Here is a 21,984-nt window from a genome sequence, read left to right as displayed (position 1 = left end):
GCATAAGCACCAGCTGTTGGGCCAAGTGACTTGTTTCTATACTGTAATTCCGAGTGACTGTCAAGCATTACACCAGGATATTTTGGCTAAATTAATACTCAGATTTATTTGTTTCTGGGATATTAGAAACCATATGTTATAACAAGGAGCCAAAGTGTTAGGATTTAAAAGATTGAAACAGTTCAGAAAAGGTTAACATATCCTTTTCTAGGGTAATTTCCTCTTCCATAGTTCATTATGCAACATTGTTTTAATGGAAAGAATTTTGAGAAGGTAATTTCAGAATTTACAGTTGTAAGTGGGTAACATAGTTCTTGTATCAACCTACAAAATTCAGTGATAAATAAACTTCATAGGAACTGAATGGAGGATAGTCATTTGGTGGTACAGAACTCAAGTATTGCTGAAAAAAGAATCACATTTTGTTGAAGCATTTTGTCTTATACTTACCAGGATAATTTGCACAAAACACCAAAGTAAAGGGAAAACAACATTTAAACTGCGTGAGGGAGAGTCAAAATTGGTGAAATGAAGATATTGAATATCAAAAGAACATGAAACTCCAAGTGAGTGAGGGCCATTCTGTAGCTCAAGACTCCCACACCTCGACTGCATGTATGATTATTCTACCAGACACACCCACCCACACTATTATTGGTCTACTTGAGAAATAGTATTGACTTTCACAGTGGTACTTAATATTCTGCTTTGTAATAGTTCTATGTAGACTGAAGATCAATACTTTGTAACAGGTCACCAAAGAATATATTTCATTTTTGGTCAAAAGCACAAACAGTGGGAAGCCCCGAGAAGTGAATGAGCTGTGAAAGGGATTGAAAGATTACAAGGGATTGTAATCTACTTTGAATAATTTTAGAAAAATTTAGTAAAAATCCAGAGCTCAACTGTCTATTTGACCTAAACTGATCTATACTGTTATTCATTTTCCGACACAAGCCTCTTCTGATTCTTGTTCATCTAACGAGCATGTTGAATTAAAATACATATGACTGTATACCTCCTTCACTAATAAATCTGTGAACAATTAGCCACCGGATGACATTGAGGATAGTTATCAGAAAATATAGGATGTATAACTGCCTTTGAACAGTTCTTGATTTTCTTTGTATCTCATAAAGCTTTATATGAAGCCTTTGGGACCAGTGGAGCAGAATGAATAGCAGGGACTGTAGGTACATGGATTGGCTTGTGATAGAACTGAGAAAGCAGAGCTGAGGGGTGGAATACTCTCTGAATTTAGGCATGTGCCAGTAAGATGTAATTATGTAATAGGGGAAGTTGGTGCTCGTTTGTTTTTATTTGATGCTAAAACATATGAAAAAGAATAATGTAAGGACAACTTTTGTCCTCTTGTAGTTGAGTGACTGGGAGCTTATTTTGTTTCTATGTTTAGTGTTCTTTGACATTTACAAAAGATTTGATGTAATATTCTTAAATGCATTTGTAGGATATTTAATTAGTTCCAACAGAAATATGTCCTGCAGGTACTTTATTTCAGTTGCTTCTATCATATACACAGTATAATCCCTTGTTTGAGGCTCTATAGTCAAATGCTGTAGCAATCCTCTGTGATTTGGAGGTCATTAAAATACGTGAATCATCAAAAAATCTTTTTGCTATCTTGTCTAATGCAATTGATTCATTACCAAAAGTAGTTGGTGAGCTTTAATAAACTCTATAGTTTGGAGAGCTACAAGCTGCCCCTGATTTCATTGGCACTCTTGCTGTACACAGTACCTTGGGAATCTAAGGGAATGGCAAAATACTGCACAAATATTTCACATGGAAGGTTACTTTCAAACTCATAATCACCAGTCCTTTGTGCCAGATTGCATTGTGTCAAAATGTGTCTCTTAATTATCCCTACTTATCCCTACTGACTGTGAAAAACCTGTTTCACCTGAGCTTAATCTTTTGTTGAAGTAGCTATTTTTACCTTGAGCTGTAGAAATTTTCTATGTTTGTTTATGTGACATTACATTTTTAAAAAATTTGAATGACATTTGCAGTAGCTTTGAAGATTGCTGTGTGGAAGTGGAGATTGTAGCTCAGTACAAATTTCTGGCTAGATGCCATGTTTGTGGCCTAGAGGGCCATTCAGCTGCAACCTATTCACCTTCTCTTGTCAGTGGAGCTCTGGAGAGGCTTTCACAAAGCTAGAATTGCAGCACTGGTTTTGAATGCAATATTAACCTTCCCTGTAGCATCTTAGGTCCCTCTATATAATCCAGAAATCTGTTATTGGAAGGTAGAACAAGCAAATAGGAGACAGGGGGCAGTGGTTAAGGCTAAAATCGAATTTCTCTTTTCAGATTAAGAACTCTGAGTATATTAAGTAGAAAGGATGAACGTAATATAGTTGATCAGAGATGAAGAGTTGTTCTTGGGCTGCAGAGGTCATTGTGCATGATTTATTGTCTCTTGCTAAAGTGCAACTGTTGGTTGTTTAGTATTTTTCTTTCATTTTGTTCCTCAACAAAATTATCTAATCTACTTTAAGAGCCAGGTAATTTCTTGAAGTTGAGAATAGGGAGATTGATGTATTGGATTTTTTGCTTGGACACGTTTGGACCAAAAATAGCGCAGGTTGTTTTATCAGGTAAATCAGTAGATCATGTAAGGGATGAGAGATTGTGGGCAAGAAACCAAGGGAAATATGGTAATTTCTTCGAAACACATCCATATGAATCCAGCTTCAGTGACAACTCAAATACTTTGAGAGGAAAAATAGCTTGCTTTGTTTTTAAAATTCGTTCTTCATTCTATTTACAGAACCCTGTGTTGATGGAATATTTTTCCTCCATCAATCATTTTGTGTGTGCATCAAAGATTGTACAAAGCTATAATATCTTATCTATGTAGACAGGATTTGGCAAAATGTCAGATCAGCAGATATTGGAGAAGTATTGCATCGCAAAGAAACTGAATAATACAGTTGTGTTTAAGTCGCATTGTTCATTATCTAAGGATGTTCTAAAGTGCTTTACAACGAATTAAATATTTTAAAAGCATATCTATTGTTTGTATTGAAGTGTACCTGTATCCAATTTGCTTAGAGCATGGTGTGTCAAGCAATAATGAGGTGACTAGATAATTTGCTTTAATGTTGTTGGTTGAGGGATGAGTGTTGAGCAGCACATCAGGTAAAATTCCACTGCTCCTCCCTGAACAAGTGTCATGCCATCTTTTATGATATCAGATAGAGTTTTGGTTTAATGTCTGACTTCAATGATGTCCCATCCGACTGAGCAGCACTATCTCAGGACTGCATTAGAGATTCAGTCTAAAGTTTATAGTCAGTTCTTAGTTCTCTGGAGTTTAAATTAAACTCACTCCCTGGATCTGAGGTGAGTGTGCAAGCAACCTGAGCTAAACCATCTGATAAATTTATAATTAAGAGACACATTTTGACACAATGCTGCTGGTCTGATTAGTTGGCAGGGATTTAGCACAAATGTCATCTGGGCAGAGCACAATGGTATCTGATCCTTAACACAAAATTCCAAATGTGCTTCGCTGAAGCAGTGTTAAACAAAACCAAATAATATATCAAATTACCAAAAGTTTGATGAATGAAGTAGAGCTTTAAAAATATCTTAAAAGAGAAAAAATGAGTTGGCGAGATGTTTAGGTTCAGGGAGGGTATTCCAGAACATAGATCTTCGGCGCCTGAAGATATTACCACCAATGCTGGATAAGTAGGGATAGGCTGTAAATAGAGGAATGCAGTTATTTTGATGGATTAGAGCTGTAGAAGAGGAGTAAGGCATGTAGTGATTTTAAAATGAAGATGAGAATTTTTTAAGTCAGTAAATGTCTTGACTGGGAACCACTGTAGGTCAGTGAGTATAGGGGGTGCAAAGTATACAGGACTTGATGTGTTAAGACAGGTAGGAGTATTTTGGATGACCTCAAGTTTGTGGACCAGATATCACAGCCCAATCTTGTCCCATCTGCCAGCACCCGGCCCATATCCCTCCAAACCTTTCCTATTCATATAGCCATCCAAATGCCTCTTAAATGTTGAAATTGTACCAGCCTCCACCACATCCTCTGGCAGCTCATTCCATACATGTACCACCCTCTGCATGAAAAAGTTGCCCCTTAGGTCTTTTTCTTATCTTTCCCCTCTTACCCTAAACCTATGCCCTCTAGTTGTGGACTCCCTGACCCCAAGGAAAAGACTTTGCCTATTTACCCTATCCATGCCCCTCATATACGGTCACCCCTCAGCCTCCGACGCTCCAGGGAAAACAGCCCCAGCCTGGTCAGCCTTTCCCTATAGCTCAAATCCTCCAACCCTGGCAACATTCTTGTAAATCTTTTCTGAACCCTTTCAAATTTCACAACATCTTTCCGATAGGAAGGAGACCAGAATTGCACGCAATATTCCATCAGTGGCCTAACCAATGTCCTGTATAGCCGCAACATGACCTCCCAACTCCTGTATTCAATACTCTGACCAATACCAAATGCCTTCTTCACTATCCTATCTACCTGCGACTCCACTTTCAAGGAGCTATGAATCTGCACTCCAAGGTCTCTTTGTTCAGCAAGACACCCTAGGACTTTACCATCAAGTATATAAGTCCTGCTAAGATTTGCTTTCCCAAAATGCAGCACCTCGCATTTATCTGAATTAAACTCCATCTGCCACTTCTCAGCCCATTGGCCCATCTGGTCCAGATCCTGTTATAATCTGAGGTAACCCTCTTCGCTGTCCACTACACCTCCAATTTTGGTTTCATCTGCAAACTTACTAATTGTACCACTTATGCTCGCATCCAAATCATTTATGTAAATGACAAAATGTAGAGGGCTCAGCACCGATCCTTGTGGCACTCCACTGGTCACAGGCCTCCAGTCTGAAAAACAACCCTCCACCACCATCCTCTGTCTTCTACCTTTGAGCCAGTTCTGTATCCAAATGGCTAGTTCTCCCTGTATTCCATGAGATCTAACCTTGCTAATTAGTCTCCCTTACTGAAGTCCATATAGATCACATCTACTGCTCTGCCCTCATCAATCTTCTTTGTTATTTCTTCAAAAAACTCAATCAGCTTTTCAATCCTCTTTTTTACTGGTTCATTGAGATCATCAGATTCGCAGGTCATGAAGACAAAATTAAGGATTTTAGCAGGAGATGAGCTAATATATGTTAAATGAGCTAATGAGTTGGGTGAGATTGTTGTGGCAAATACCTATATTCTCGAGTAATCATCAATCTCATGTATACTCCCTATTTTTGGCCAACTAATCTGGAATTTTCCACATACCTCGTGTAAAAGTCGACCATAGTTCTTCACAGATAACAGATCACCATTTATGAGTTAGTGTGCTGGATATCACGTCCCGTTCCAGCTTTCCAGTCTGCCGGTTGTTCTTCTCCGCTCCCGGTCTTCCAGTCCACTGGCTGTTGTGTTCCACTCCGGTTCCACTCCGGGTTTTCATAATTACCATAATTCATTATTTATTTTTCTCTATTCGTTTAGAGATCAATTGGGCTTCTGCTAAAGATACAGTATAAAGTTTGGTGGGCATGAAATTCAGTCCCTAGAAAGTAGTATCCATGTAATAGTTGGCCCCATAAATTTAATCTTAAAAAGTAGTCAAGAGGAATTTGACTATTACTCGCGTATGTACTGTATGTATTTGGAACTTCATTTTTTGACAGGGAGGGGGGTGGGCAGCAGGTGGCAGGAAGGTGGGGTGATCAAATATGATACCAGAGGTTGTGAACAGACCTGCTTAATTTTATGCTGTTGTCAAGAAGAGGGATGGGGTTAGCTGAAGAACAGAGTTTGGATTGGGGGCTGAGAAAACTAACTGCATTCTCCACAATGTTCAACTGGAGAAAATACAGTAAGCCAACAGCCAGTGCATCCTAATGAGTTTAGATTTTGGGTATTGTGAACTGCAAGACCATCACATTGGAATCTAGTGCTAATTGAGTCATCTACAGATACATTCCATAAACCTTTCAGTTTGCTTTGTCTGGTTTCAGTGAGTTTGCTTTTGACAGAAAATTAATATAAAAATGGCTTGGAATATATATGGAAATAAATGATCAAATTAAGTATGCTCAAATAAATGCTCACTCATCCTCCACCTTCAATATGATAAATGCTACTCTTCTAATCAACCTATTCAGAGATGTTATTACACACCTCTGGACCACATGGGACTTGAACCTGGGCCTTCCGGTTCAGTGGTTGCACAGTATGACTGTGCCACAAGAGGGCCCCCATATGATAAAGGCTATTGAGATTTAATATTACCAAATCAGTTTATTTGACAGATAAATTGAATTAAGTTGACTTCTTATAGCCATTTTGCTGTTGAATTGTACTTGATCAAAATGTTCTCATTCTAATTATTTAAACGCTCCTTTTTAAAACAAATTGTGTCCATTGTAAACAATAAAACTGCATCAGTAACTTTTAGAGTTTGAACAATATGAGCAGCTGTAATCCTGATGTGAAAATGCCTTGAAGCAAGCATTGCACCAATGCACAAAGGAGTGATTTGGAATTACATGAACTGTTAAAATTCCTGCCTGATAATACTGCTAAACATTGGAGAAGTGATGCCCTGTATATGTTTCTGAAAGGTAGACGCTACTTGACTGATCTTGTAGAATTATTGGAAAAATTAATAAAGAAAATAGTTAATGGAAGTGTAAAGCACATGGTTTACATGCATTACCAAAAGATAATTTGTAAGGTAATAAACAATGGCAACTGAAATTAAACGGGATACTATCACATGGATTAAAGGAGGTTTGATGGATAGTGAGAAAAGGATTGTGTTTCTTGTTTGGCGTCTTCTCCTGAAACTACTAATTTTTCCTGGGGAACATATCCGTGAGCAGTGATCCTTCTTTGGTATGTTGCTCAATCCTCCATTCTTTAGTTAGACCTCAGAGTTAACAATTAGGGGAAAAATCTTAGCCAGACCCAAACCTGTGCTCCATTGATGCCCACACATGTTTACAGCCAATATCTTTGCCCAGCATTCAGGGTAGTGATCCTGGTTGTTTTTCTTACCTTGAACAGCAATATGTACTGTTACTGAAGCAAACTATGGTATCTCATTAGCTAATTTAATATATTTGGTAATGAACTACTGCACCCGTTTCCATTTGAAGTAGGCCCTGATTACAATAGATACATGCCAGATGTTTTTTTAATTTGAGTATGGTTGTCACTTTTTTTAAAGTCCTTAGTCTTTCTACCCTAAAAGTAAGAGAATTCTGTCTGAGGCATATTTTCTGTGTGCTATTGATTGATTTAAAAGTGTAAAATGCAAATTGAATCTTATCCCTGTGTAAGAACATTCAAATTGGCTCCCTCAACTCTTGTGAATTAAAGCCTGTCAACTTATCTTGATGAAAGACATCCTCTGGCTTTGAAGTAACTGTCTTCCACAATATTTGATACTGAATCATGTGCACCACTGGGAACTGGGCTGGCATTTTGTTTCATCTTATGCCTGAGCCTTTCTTAGAACAGTCTCTCTGACCATGGCTGCCAAATGTAACATGAACAACCTGAAAGAATCTCCTCAACTGATGGCAAGCTGCAAAGAGCCATTACCTCAAATCTTTGCAGTTTTATTAAAATAAAAATCAAAGACCAAGGAAACTTGTAACCTAATGCAGGCTTTAGATTTGTTTTTCAAAGTAGACATTAATGTTTGACAGCTGTTGTATACTAATTTGAATTTGTGCCTACATTAATTTCCATAAACATACACATGAGTGAGTCCTTATGAAAAAAAAGGATATAGTAATTTAATCAATATCGAAAGTGAGTTAAGGCTAAGAATGACCTCATGGAACCTTCATGATTCTTCACTGGTTTGATACAGCACAGAGATGATTGTTTGTTTGAGTGATCAGAACTAGAGGGCCATAAGATAAAATAGTCTCTAATAAATCCAGTTAGTAATTCAGATGAGTATTCTCTATCCAGAGTGATTAAAATGTGAAAATCTCCACTGCACAGTATAGTTAAAGCAAATAACTTGATGCATTTAAGGGGAATCTAGATAAATACATGAACATGAAATGATGAGAAGAATGTACAGATAGGGTTAAATGATATGGTGGGGAGCAGACTAGTGTAGAACAACATTGGCAGCGACCTGTCAGGCTAATTGGAATCTACTGTATAAATACAACTGGGTGGAGATGTAAGCTGTGATGAGGATGCCGAGCTGCTGACCCCTTTGTGGGCAGCACAGTGGCTCAGTGGTTAGCACTGCTGCCTCACAGCACCAGGGTCCCTAGGTTCGATTCCAGCCTCAGACAACTGTCTGTGTGGAGTTTGCATATTCTTCCCATGTCTGGGTTTCCTCCCACAGTCCAAAGATGTGCAGGTCAGGTGAATTGGCCATGTTAAATTGCCCATAGTGTTAGGTGCATTAGTCAGAGGGAAATGGGTCTGGGTGGGTTACTCATCAGAGGGTCAGTGTGGACCTGTTGGACCAAAGGGCCTGTTTCCACATTGTAGGGAATCTAATCTAATAAAATGCTTCATTGTGATTTGGACAAGTTACGCGAGTGGGCAAACACAGGGCAGTGGGGTATATTGTGGAAAAATGTGAGGTTATCCACTTCGGTTGAAAAAAAACATGAAGACAAATTATTATCTGACTAGCTATAACTTGAGAGAGGGAAATATGCAACAGCACCTGTGTCCTCATACAGCAGTCACTGAATGTAAGAAGAGACAAATGGTATTCAAGTATTGGAGCAGGGATGTCTTGCTGAAATTAGACAGGGCCTAGGTGGGACCACACCTGGAATATTGTGTGTAGTTTTGATCTCCTTATCTGACAAATATTTTCTTGCTGTAGTGGGAGTGCAGTCAAGGTTTACTAGACTGATGCTTGGGAAGGATGACTGACATACGAGGAGAGGTTGAATCAGTTATAATCACTGAAGTTCAGAAGAGTGAGGGAGGATTCTCATAGAAGCGTTAATAATTCTAACAAGACACGGTGGTTCAGTGGTTAGCACTGCTGCCTCACAGCGTCAGGCTGTATTGTTAAAAGATTAAATTGGACTATCTGTTTGGACATTGATGTAATATTAAAAGGTTAAACTGCACTGACTGAATATTCTGGAAGTAGGTGGAGACGATATTCATGCAGGAATGCGAATGAGTCTCACTCAGTTTAGACAGTCATTTGCTGCTACTCCCCTACTGTTATCAACTATGATTCAGTCCCTTACATTCAGACATGCTTTCATAGCCATCTCCTGTAGTAGGACATATCTCACCTACATTGTCTTGGTGAATCACTGAGTCAAGAAATCTTCTGCATAAATTCCCCAGGATTAGGGCATTTATATTAACATTAGCTCTGAGGATGACATCACCCTACCATTGTACTTGAGGTAATGTGGTTATGGGGGGTGTGGGGGAGGGGAGGGGGGTGTTGGGAGTGGTCAGAGTATCTGTGAGCATTACCAACTGGCCTGTATGAAGGGGATGTTGTTTGTTCAGGGCCTCTTTGACTCGACTTCACATGCCTGTGATGAGGTCAAAAGGGGTCATCTAGCTTGTACAAGCTTTAATAAACTTTAACTGTTTGCGGAAGTTGGTGTGTGCAAATTGCATCTCGTGTATGAAGCCTCGGGAAAAGAACCTAACAAGGGACCTGGGTTTAAGTCCAGATTCGGGCGACTGTCTGAGTGGAGTTTGTACATTCTCTCCGTGTCTGCTTGGGTTTCCTCCGGTTTCCTCCCACAGTCCAAAGATGTGCAGGCTAGGTGAATTGGCCATGCTAAATTGCCCATAGTGTTCAGAGATGTTTAGGTTAGTGCATTAGTCGGGGAAATGTAGACTAATATGGTAATGGAATTGGTCTGGGTGGATTACTCTTTGGAGGGTTGGTGTGAATGTTTTGGGCCAAATGTCTATTTCCATACTGTAGGAATTCAATGAAGACTGGACAGAACAGATGCAGGAATGTTGCTCCTGATGGTGGGGTTATCTAAGAATATGGGGATCAGCTGTTTAGGATTGAGATGAGGAGGCATTTCTTCACCCAGAAAGTGGTGAGCCTGTGGAATTCACTATCACAGAAAGCAGTTGAGGCCAAAGCATTGTTTGATTTTAAGGAGGAATTGGACAGAGCACTTGGGAATAAAGGGATATGGAGGGAAAGAGAGAACAAGCTGTTGCATTGGATGAACAGCTATGATCATAATGAATGGTGGAATGGCTGAATTGCATACTCTTGCTTCTATTTTCTGTGTTCCTTTGCTGCTTCCAGGCGAGATCATGGGATTGGCTGTAGGCCGAATTTGCTTTATGGAAGAGCTCACTGGTATCTTCTTCGCAGATGTATGAGAATTAGTTTACAACCTTGAAATTATTGCTAACAGTGATAATGTCTGATGCTTCATAGCATGTGCCAGTAGGGTAAAATTTTTTGAGAGTGTGGTGCTGGAAAAGCACAGCAGGTCAGGCAGCATCCGAGGAGCAGGAGAATCGATGTTTCAGGCATAAGCCCCTCATCCCTGATGAAAGGCTTATGCCGGAAACGTCAATTCTCCTGTTCCTCGGATGCTGCCTGACATGCTGTGCTTTTCCAGCACTTCACTGTCTATTCTGATCTCCAGCATTTGCAGTGCTCACTTTTTCCTGGGCAAAATGTTACCACAATTTGACTATTTGGGAAGTTTCATGGAGAGTTCCTTTCCTGTACCTTAGTGACCTTTCTCATGTAATTTAATGCTCAGTAACAGCAGAAGTACACTCTGGTGCTGGGATCTTATGCCTTTTTTGCTGCAGCCTCCATATTTATATGCCAGCTGCAGACCATTCATAGGCTGCAAGCCTGCTCTGAAGTAGCCTAGTCTGAAGGAATGCCCAGCAGTGCTAGGAAAACCTTTATGACCTTGGAAACCCTGAAGATTAAGTGCTGCCATACCTGCCTGCTGTCTCACAGTCATTCTAACTCTGGCATTGCACCCACCTCCATCCAAAGCCTATTGTCTTTCACTCCTGATATTTCATGCAAGATCTTCCCTAAATAGCTGTCACCCATCTCAACTTGCAGAAATGTCCAGTGACTTTTCAATTTTGTCTGCTGTAATGCTTAAAGAATTGGGGAGTCACAAGACACCCTTGCTTTAGATCACTGGTTATTTTAAAGACATTTGATATCTTTTATGCAAGCATAAACACCTTGAATCATGTAGAATTTTTGACAAATTTGTTTGGACAGCCTAGCTTGGATATCAAGTCCCATAGACCAGGTCAATTCACACTATCAAAAGCTTTAGCATAGGTCACTGTTAGGTCTATGAACAGCACATACAGATCCTGATGTTGTTGCCTGCACTGTTTGAAGTTGTCTTGCTGCAAGCACCATATTGATGTCCCAAGGTTAGCCCTAAAACCACATTAATTCCAGCACTATGTGAACTACCAAACTGTCTAATAAATGGGTTAATAAGATCCTTGTTAGGATCTTTTTTGCATTTGAGAGATTGATGCTTGGTACTTGTCACATTGGTTTTCAGATCCTTTCTGTTTCCAGATGCTGACTTTGTTGAGAAATGTGAAGTGTAAATGTAGAGAGTCTGCTAACAATCTTCAAGAGTATCTGGCATGAGGAAAAATTTGCAAATTTCAATAAATTCTCTGCATTAAAAAAAAACAGTTATCTAAAAGAACGTCTGTCTCTTCCTCTTTCCATGGAGGAGATTTTTTTTGAATCATTCACAGAATGATGTTGTCGCGGACTAGACCAACATATATTGCCCATCCCTAATTAGCTCGAGGTCAGTTAAGAGTCAACCACATTGTCATAGGTCTGTAGTCACATGTAGGTGAGACCAGGATTAGGATCACAGTTTCCTTTCCTCAAGAAAACTTCTCCTGGAATGTCATCTAGGCCAGGGCTTAATCTTGTTTGATTCATTTGATGGACTTTATCACTCATCAGGGGAGCCAATGACTGAGTGGCTTTATTGTTGGCCTGTTAATCCAGCGACCCAAGTAATGTTCAAATGTTGCCATGGCAGATGGTGGAATTTGAATTAGATAAAAATCTGAAATGAAGAGTCCCATGGTGACTGTGAATCTGTTTTCAATTATCAAAAATACCCATCTGGTTCACTAATGTCCTTGAGGAAAGGAAACTATCATCCTTAAATGGTCTAGCCTAATCATGACTCCAGAACTATGACAATGTGGTTGACTCTTAACTGGCCTCTAGGCAATTAGGGATGAGTAATAAATGTTGGCCTAGCCAGCGACACCCACATCCTGTGAATGAATAAAAAAACTTCTCTATGGATCATGTAAGAGACAGACTTTCTTTTAGGTAACTGATTTTTTTTTGATGCAGAGAACTTATTGAAATTTGCAGTTTCTCCATTTAAATAGCTTGGAGAAATGCTCATGCTACCTTGCAATTAGAGCTACCTTATCATTTTATTTCCATTATTGTTAGGGTAGGAGCCAGTATTATCATGAACAGGCTATATATAATCTTCGGCACATTAGGAAAGCACAGCTCTGGCCTCCCAGCTATACGAGGCATACGCAGACCCAATGGAAATGAAAAAAGGCCTGTGACAACACTGATTGGAACATTTGTTGCCAGACAGAAGTGGGGATGAAACTGACTTGATTTGTAGATGTTTTGTATCTTAAAGGCTGTGAAAATGATACATGTGCTTTTTCAGATCAGTGAAGAACATAAACCATGACTATTCTGATGACATTGTTTGGTGCCATAACAGAATAACAATGTGCGATTGAACTCTGTGTGTGTCTGACAGTCTAAGATTAAAGTATGTGTATTTAGTTGAATGTTGCTGCAAGTGACCAAATATGTCTAATGCTAGCAATAATTGGAGTTTATGTGCCTCATGGCACAGTGGCTCAGTGGTTAGCACTGCTGCCTCACAGCAGCAGGGTCTCCGGTTTGATTCTAGCCTTGGGTGACTGTCTATGTGGGGTTTGCCTGTTCTCCCTGTGCGTGCGTAGGTTTCCTCCGGGTGCTGCAGTTTCCTCCCATAGTCCAAAGATGAATTGGCCATGCTAAATTGCCCGTAGTGTTAGGTGCATTAGTCAGAGGGAAATGGGTCTGGGTGGGTTACTCTTTGGAGGGTTGTTGTGGACTGGTTGGACTGAAGGGCCTATTTCCACATTGTAGGGAAACTAATCTAATCTAATTAAGCGATGGATTATTGTCTTGCTGGCAGATTAAGGTTGAAACTTCTGCCAATAGTAATGTAAAGATTGAATAAGTGTTTCTGAATGTTATATTACGTTTAGAATGTTTTCCAACTCAATTTGCCTTATGCAATGTTACTGAATTGAAATAAAGTTTGATTATTTTTAGAAAATTAGTCATAAATAATCAGAAAACTGCAATTCAATATATGGAGCTCTGAAATTATTTGCAGGCATTTTGTACTGTAGGCCCTGATTTGGTCTGACCCAACTAAATTATTATTGGATTTTTAAAGAAAGCTGCCTGGCACAAAGTTGTGTTGGAAATCAATAGGTTTATTTTGTATATTTTGGCTACATTTATACTTTCAGTAAACACAGCTGCTTTATTTGAGAAGTACTGAAATTTTATAACTGGCAACATTCCTAAGTAAGAACTAGATGGCACTATCTGCACTCCGAATTCATAGAATCTTGTATCTGTTCAAGAACAAGAAATCATAGCTTCCATGACACAAAACTATCTCACTTCAGCAACCTCTGCTTGGAAAGGTTTACTAGTTTGTTTTTCTGATTTTTGAATCTTTTCAAGTTCTCATCCTATCCAACAAGCACTTTCCTACAATTAAGATAAATATGAATCAGTAACTTTGGATGCTAGAACTCAAAGCCATACCTTGCTCAAAGCAAATTCAAATATCAAAGAAAAAAATGGGAATTATTTACTTAAGAGTTGTTACTTGGCTTAAAAACCTATTTACAGAATGTGGAAAGCATACTTAGTCTTTTTTAGTACACTAGTTTCACTTTACATACTGATAATTCTTTTTGGGAAGGGCATTTCCTGAATTTCTGACACTCTAAACAGTGATGGGATTAAAGAATTATGAATGGTAGTTGTTGACTTTTTCTGAAAGATATATTGTACCTGTTGCATTATGCTTTGTTCTGTGCTAATTAGTATTTACCTGTGTCCATTGTGCAGTCCTGAATTTTTCTATCACATTAAAATCAAGAAAGCGACATATTTTTGTATTTCTAACACAATTTCATGACAGCCTTTATTTTGAATGCCTGTATTTACTTGGAATGTTTACCTGTAACCCCCAACGTGGAAATACTGCAGAATTCAGTGTTGTTTCATTTACTGAGTGCTTTGAACAGAATGGAAAGTGAGACAATGTTGGATTCTTGACTCTTTATTTCTTTGCTTGGCAAACATACAGGAAAATCATGGTGTTTTGGTTTGGGGAAGATGCATAATTTTGTCCTCAATGAAATTGACATATCTTTTTTTTTTATTTTTCACAGCTTGAAGCAGAATTGAGTGTTCTTCAGAAACAGGTTGCTGTGGCTGACCCGGGCATCACCATAGAAGAGGGGAATGAACTGAGGTATGAGAAAAAGGGAGCAGGCAAGGGTAATAAACATTTCAGTGAATGGCAGTATATGGTTTATATTTTGATGAGTTCATGTTATGCATATAGTACTTTATCAGAGTGTGACCTACAGGCATTTACCTTGTCTGTTCCATTTCATTGCATCACTTTCCATTCAATCTCAAAATTTTGTTGTTGATTTCATTGCAGTCAGTCTACTTCTAATTAGTAGCAGCAGTTATTAAAGTTAGAGCTGTAGGTTTGATGACACGCACTAAATGCATACAGCTGAGCGTTAGCACTAGAGTAATGTATTATGTGTCCTGTTGGATAGGATGAGAACTTGAAAAGTTCATGTGTTCAGATATGGCCATCACACTTTAGGAAAGAATACATTGACTGTTTGAGGGAGTGCAATCTGGATTTACCAGAATGACACCAAAGGTTAAATTATGAGCAGAATGAAGGTTGAATTTCCCAGATGATTTGGGGTGACTTCTTCAAAGCTTTCAATATATTGAGGAAATGTGATAACATCATGGTATTATCTCTGGGCTAGTAATCCAGATATCCAGATAATGCTCTGGAGTCTCAGGTTCAAATCACACCATAACAGACAATGGAAGTTTAATTTAATAGAAATCTCAATTTAGAAGTCTAATGATAACCATGAAACCATTGTCGATTGTCATAAAAAATAAATATGGTTCACTATTGCCCTAAAGAAAGGCTAACTGCTGTCATTATCTGGTCTGACTGAAAATGACTCCAGACGATGGGTAAGGAAACCTCCAGCTGATTACACTCTTCAGCTGATGAAGACTCATCCATGTTGAACAACATTTGGAATGAGGATGGCAAGGTCAAAGAATGTATTCAGGGAGGGGTTAACTTCAATGTCCATTACCAAAAATAGCTCCATAGCATCACTTACTGACTGAGCTAGTACAGTCCTAAATGACATTGCTGCAAGATTGATAGATGGTGAGGTGGTGGGGTGATGGAAAAATACTATTCATGTCATCCTCATCAATCTGCCTGCTGCAGATGTACTTGTTCATGATAGTATTGTTAAGAGTGACCACCACGCACTCATTGTGGCTCCAAATTCCTGTCTTCACATTGAGAACACTCTCCATTGTGTTCCATGGTGCTATCATAATGCTAAATGAGACAGACTTTAAACAGATTTAGCAATTCAAGACTGACCTTCCATGGCATGTTGTTGACTATCAGCACGGAATTATACTCTAATGCAATCTGTTACCTCATGGCCCAGCATATATCCTGTTCTACTATTGCCATCGAGTCAGACGATCAACCTTGGTTTGAAGAATTGTGCAGGAGGGCATGCCAGAAGCAGCACAAGAAATGCCTAAAAATGAGTTGTCATAGTAATAAAACTACAAAACAGGATGACATATGTGCTAAACAACATAAAGAGCAAGTAATAAACAAGACAAGCGGTTCCACAACTAACAGATCAGATCTAAGCTCTGTAGTCCTGCCATGTCGGGACAATTTAAAAAAAAACTCTCTGGAGAAGGAGTCTCTATAAAAATCCTCACCCTCAATAACGAAGGAGCTCAGCATGTCAGTGCCAAAGATAAGGCTGAAGCATTTGCAAGAATCTTCAACCAGAAGTGCTGAGTGGATGATCCATCTCAGTTTTCTCAGAGGTCTCCATTATCACAGATTCCAAACTTCAACCAATTTGATTTACTCTTGTCATGTCAAGAAATAGTTGCAAGCACTGGATACTGCAAAGACTAGGGGCTATGGCAACATGCTCACAATAGTATTGAAGACTTTTCCTCCAGAATATGTCGCACCTTTAGCTAAGGGTTCTGGTCCATCTTCAACACTGGAATCTATCTGATAATGTGGAAAATAATTAGTGATGTCCTATACAAAAAAACAGGACAAATTCTGTTTGGTCAATTACTGTTCCATCTGTCTACTCTCAATCATCAGTAAAATAGTGAATGCTATCATCAGTAATGCTATCAAGCAGCGCCTACTCAGTGACAGCTGAGTCAGGACCACTCAGCTTATAGCCTAAGTGATTCTACCTTGATATAAGGAGCTGAGTTGAGAGTGACAGCATCAGTGTCACATTTGACCAAGTGTGGGATCAAGGAGCCCTAGCAAACTTAAGTTAATGGGGAGAAATATTTGCACTACTTGGTGTTAAGCCTGGCCCAGAAGATGAAGGCCTGAGCTCCAGGACACCTCTGCAGGAATTCCTGAGGGTAGTGTCCTAAGCCCAACCATCTTCAGCTGCTTCATCAATGACCTTACCTCTATCATGAGAGCGGAAATGGCGATGTGCAATTATCGGTGAACAATGTTTAGCACCATCCACATCTCCTCAGATACTATGTCGAAATGCGTTAAGAGCTGAACAATATCCAGGCTTGGGCTGACAACTGAACTAGCCATGTAAATATTGGGGCTGCAAGAGCAGATTAGAGGCTAGGAATCCTGCAGCGAGTAGCCCAGCTCTTGACTTCTCACAATCTGTCCATTATCTACAAAGTAAATGTCAGGACTGTGATGGAGTATGCCTGGATGAGTGCAGCTTTGATGACACTCAAGAAGTTAGACACTATCCAGGCCTAAGGAACCTGCTTGATTGGCATCATATCCACAAACATCAACTCCCTTCACCACTGGCGTTCAGAAAGAACATTGTATACCATTTATGAGATACATTGCAGAAATTCACCACAACTCCTTAAATGGCACCTTCTAGACCCTCGACAACAATCTTTGAGAATAACAAGAGGCAGCAGGCATTTGGGGACCCTTGTTACTTGCACATTCCCCTCCAAGTTACTCACCATCCTGACTTCAAAATATATTGCCGTTCCTTTAACATCTTTTGTTTAACCTTGTGTTGCTCCCCCCTTAACAGCAAAGTAGGTGTACCTGTAGGAAGTGGGCTGCAGAGGTTGGAAACAGACAACTTACCACCACCTTCTCAAGTGCAGTAAGGATAGACAATATATGGTCCAGTCTGTGGCATCCACATTCCATTAAACAATCTTTTTGAAAGTGTGATGTGGATAGAGGTTAACTATTTTCACTGTTTGCAGAGCTAGGATCAATGACATGGTTTATAAGTTAAAGCAAGATTTTGCAGGAATGAAGTTGGGAGACATCCTCACAAATGGTCGGAGAGGTTTGCAATTCTTCTACAACCTCATTGATGTGAGGCTAACCATTAATTCTTAATCTGAAATTGAGGAATTTTGAAGGTACCGAGTATCGAATTAGATCAGAAATCAGATTTAATCTCATTGAATCATGGAACAGGATTGAAGGGCTAAATGGCTTGCTTCTGTTGCTAAGGTGCAAACGAATTATTTGTTACAAAATCCCTTCTGAATTGCTTTTAATATAACCCAGGTGAGATCTGCGTATTAAATTTGTTATTTCAATAAGATTGAAAGCAAAATACTGAAGTTGCTGGAAATCTGAAATATAAACTGAAATTTTTGGAAATACTGAGTGGGTCTGACAACAGTGGACAAAGGTTAATGTTTCTGGTTGGTGACCTATCAACTGAAATGGGCTGTTGGAAATATTTTAACTGAATACAATTTTTATTACATCATTTACTTGATTATTTACTCTGAAATGGACGCTCATGCTTCCCTCATCGTGCCTTGTAATCTTCCCATTCTTCCAAAAACTGGCCAGTCCTAATGTTGCAGCTACTCTCCCTTGAAATCAAAAGGGTTTTTTTCTGACCGTTAAGAATAACTCTGTAGCCTGTGGTCCGAATGGCTTTGAATAAACAAATGATTAATTCGAAGGATGGTGTGTAACTCATGTTCACTGAATTACACATTATGGGAGTTCTGTTCTTGAGTAAGCATTGTTAAAGAAGATCTTGTGCTTTTATTTTAGATCTCTCTGCATACAAGCAGTTTGCTGCTCTAAACTGTACTATTGTTAGATTTATCTATTTTGCTACCTGTCAAAGCAATAAATTTTGATATGATTTGTGATACAATACTACACCAATCTTGACTTATTTGTAACTTGGTTTGGTGTAACCTAGAATTTACAACACGTAGACAGAAATATCAGCCTGACTGGTCCTGGGCTTCTGACTTTTCAGTCTATGAACTTCAATCATAATTGCATTTAAGTCCCTCGCTTTGCCAGTATTTATGCTCCAGATGACATTGCTTTGTCTAACCTTATCAGCATAAGGAAGAAAGGATTAAATCATTATGTCTTGATCTCGATTTCTTTAGTTGTATTTATGCTGTTTTTCTGAACCATTCCATGTGCAAGTTTCACATTCTAACCACTCTATAGGTAAAGAAATTACTACTGATTTAGCCAGTTGAATTTATTATTGATTGATCGAAATTTATGTAGAAATGTAGAGATGCTTTGAACTTTTGTTCACTTTGTATAAAACTTACCTTCCATGAATGTTTATTTGCTGGCCATTCCATTCCTTTATTACTGAAACTAATCATTAGTTTCATTAGGTGCATTAGTCAGAGGGAAATGGGTCTGGGTGGGTTACTGTTTGGAGGGTCGGTGTGGACTGGTTGGGCCGAAGGGCCTATTTCCACCTGTAAAGATTGTATATCTTCTATAAGGTGACAACAAAAGACTTATGTTCAAAATAACTGCATGGTTGCAAAAAATCAACTTGAACCTTCCAGATTGGTGGGGTTTCAGCAATGCATTTCTATTGCGTATGCACACAGCTGGAATATTTAATCACATACTGACTACCCTTTATGCTGAATTTCAGATGTCAGTGTTAGATATGATGATTGATATACAATTGACATATAGTGCTCTTTATAATAGCACCTACTGTATATCCCATCATGTAGTAGCTCTCAAACATTTGCAGACTTGAGCTCGGGATTCTACTTCAATTTACAAGAAACTCCTCCCGTTAGTGATTTCAAGTTTCCCACAATCCTAGGTAGCTGAATGTTTGTGCATTAAAAGTACTATTTTTTTTGCAGCCCCCATTTCTCTCCACCCCTGGACTGCTACCCCCGGAAACCTTGCAGGCTTACTGTCTGCTTTTCCTCCCCCTTGCATTCTCCTTAACCTCCCTCCCCCAGCCTCATATTGCAACTCTCCCTTCCCCTTTGCAATCTCCTTGTCTATCTGAGCCCAGATGCAGCATATCTGCTTTCTGTCTTCCCTCTTGCAGCCTCCCTGTCTCCACTGATGGTCCTTGGGCCCTGAACCCAGCAGAGTGTCGTCTCTGTGAGAAAGTTCCTATTTATCCTTTCTGGTGTTGACAAAAAGGTGGCTGCTACGCACCATCTCTTCGCCTGCGCCCTTGTCCCTTACACCCCACCCCTGTGAGCCAATTAGAATCAAGGACTGGAGAACCGTCTTGTGACTGGAGGAGAAGCTCCTCACCATTTTGTTCCATTGTACTCTCAAAAGAGCAACTTTTGAGAGGCACGCGAATTCTTCTGGGCAACTTGGGGTTCTGAATGTGGATTTTTAAATTTGTTCACTCACGGGACATGGGCACTTATTGCTCATCCCTAGTTGCCTTTGAGAAGGTGAATTCATTGCTGCAGAAGGCTGTGGGGGAGAAGTCATTGAGTACATTTAAGATAGAGATAAATAGGTTCTTGATTGTCAAGGGGATCAAAGGTTATGGGGAGAAAGCAGGGTAATAGGGTTGAGAAACTTATCAGCCATGATTGAATGGCAGAGCAGACTCGATGGGCCGAATGGCCTAATTACTGCTCCTATGTTTTATGGTCTTATGGTGGCAGTGATCTGCCTTCTTGAACCATTGCTGTAGATTGCTTCCTTCATCAAAATGTCAGCAGGGCTTGCTGTTTTTCATGAAAAAAGTCTGTGTTAGATTGTGCTAGATACAGAACACTAATACAAAAGCTGCTGGGGAAGTGATGGCTGAGTGGTATTACTGTTAGACTGATAATCCAGAGACCCCAGGTTTGAATCCTGGCACTGCAGATGTTGGAATTTGAAATCAATAACAATCTGAAATTGAGTCTAATGATGACCATGAATCCATTGCCAATGACAAGGTCTCAATGTATACTTTTTAAAAGAAACCTCATTTTTCGATTAGGCACTTTACAGCCATCTGGATTCAACATTTGAGTTTGACAGTTCCACAACATAATCTTTGCTTCCAATGTTTTTGGGCGGCATCTGTTGGGACTGAGTTTGCTATTCTCATTTGCATCTCCTTTTGAGCCATCTTTTTTTTTCTTTGCTTGTGCCATCCTCTTTTAACTTGTGTCCTCACTTCTTTATATTATTTAATCTTCCCAGCCTTTCAGATAACTTTACGTTCACCGATTCCTTGACTCATCTCCCTACATTCCCTGCTTTTTCTACTTGTGTAAATTTGTTAATCTCGACCTGTTTTGTTAATCTCTGACCTGTTTTGTTAATCTCATTTGTTCTGCTGCCAATTTAACAATCTGAAGTACAAATTTTATCTGATTCTGTACAGGTGCTGCTAGACCTGCTGCATATTTCTAACATTTTAAGTTTTTCTTTTATATTTCCAGCATCCACTGTGTTTTGCTTTTGTATTTATTGTATTTTATTTAGTAACTCTAACGCAGAGTTTTTCATGAATAACAGTTAAGTCCTAATGGCATTTTGATGAAGGAAGCACTGCCAACCTTAATGCACAACAAGAAAGAACTGACTTCAAATACATTTAAATATATTCAGTAAATATTTTATGGTGAGAGATCATAATGAATGAGGTGCAGTTTTGAATTGGAATAAAACAGCTTTGCTGATAGAAGAATATTAAATAGAATAAAATGAGAGGGTGTGGGAGTAAAGGTGAGAAGGGAGGGGTGTAGCCAGTGGCCCCTCACTTTGGCTCTCATAATCATCATTGCTTGTACATCTTAACATTTCTTTGGTTCAGCCATTTTCAGTGATATGTTGTAATATCTCTTTATAGCACTTGTAAAAGGATCTAATTTGTTGTTTTGTAACTCCAAATCCACAGTTTAGAAAGATAGACATGCAGAAAATAGGAGCAGGCATGGGCCATTTGGCCCTTTGAGCCTTTTTTAAAAATTCATTAAAGGGATATGGGTGTCACTGACTGGAGCAGGATTTATTGCCCATCCCTAACTGTCCACAGGACAATTAAGAGTCAACCACATTGCTGAGAGTCTGGAGTCACATCTAGAGTAAGGATGGCAGCTTTTCTTCCCTAAAGTACATTAGTGGACCAGATGGGTTTTTCCTTGACAATCGACGATGGTTTTATGGTCATCATTAAACTCTTATTTCCAGATTATTCTGGAATTCAAATTCCACCATCTGTCATGGATTAACAGTTCAGTGATTATAGCACAAGGCATCACCTATCC

At 39.2% G+C, this 21,984-nt stretch overlaps 1 protein-coding gene across 2 annotated transcripts in view; it reads left to right on the top strand.

Annotated features, from left to right (window-relative positions):
• mrm2 (mitochondrial rRNA methyltransferase 2) overlaps positions 1 to 21,984 on the top strand; it is a 940,693-nt gene that overhangs the window by 360,003 nt on the left and 558,706 nt on the right. For both annotated transcript variants that reach the window (XM_087997732.1, XM_043711819.2), the window contains one exon: positions 14,535 to 14,617. In XM_087997732.1, the coding sequence (XP_087853858.1) occupies positions 14,535 to 14,617 (83 nt within the window). The remainder of the gene's footprint in view (positions 1 to 14,534; positions 14,618 to 21,984) is intronic.

This window comes from Chiloscyllium plagiosum, unplaced genomic scaffold (assembly GCF_037043375.1).
Source record: "Chiloscyllium plagiosum isolate Xiang-an unplaced genomic scaffold, Cpla_swu_hap1 HiC_scaffold_20, whole genome shotgun sequence".
NCBI classification, from domain to species: Eukaryota; Metazoa; Chordata; class Chondrichthyes; order Orectolobiformes; family Hemiscylliidae; genus Chiloscyllium; species Chiloscyllium plagiosum.
The sequence above is the reverse complement of the archived record's forward strand: the minus strand, read 5'-3'. Positions and strand labels throughout refer to the sequence as shown.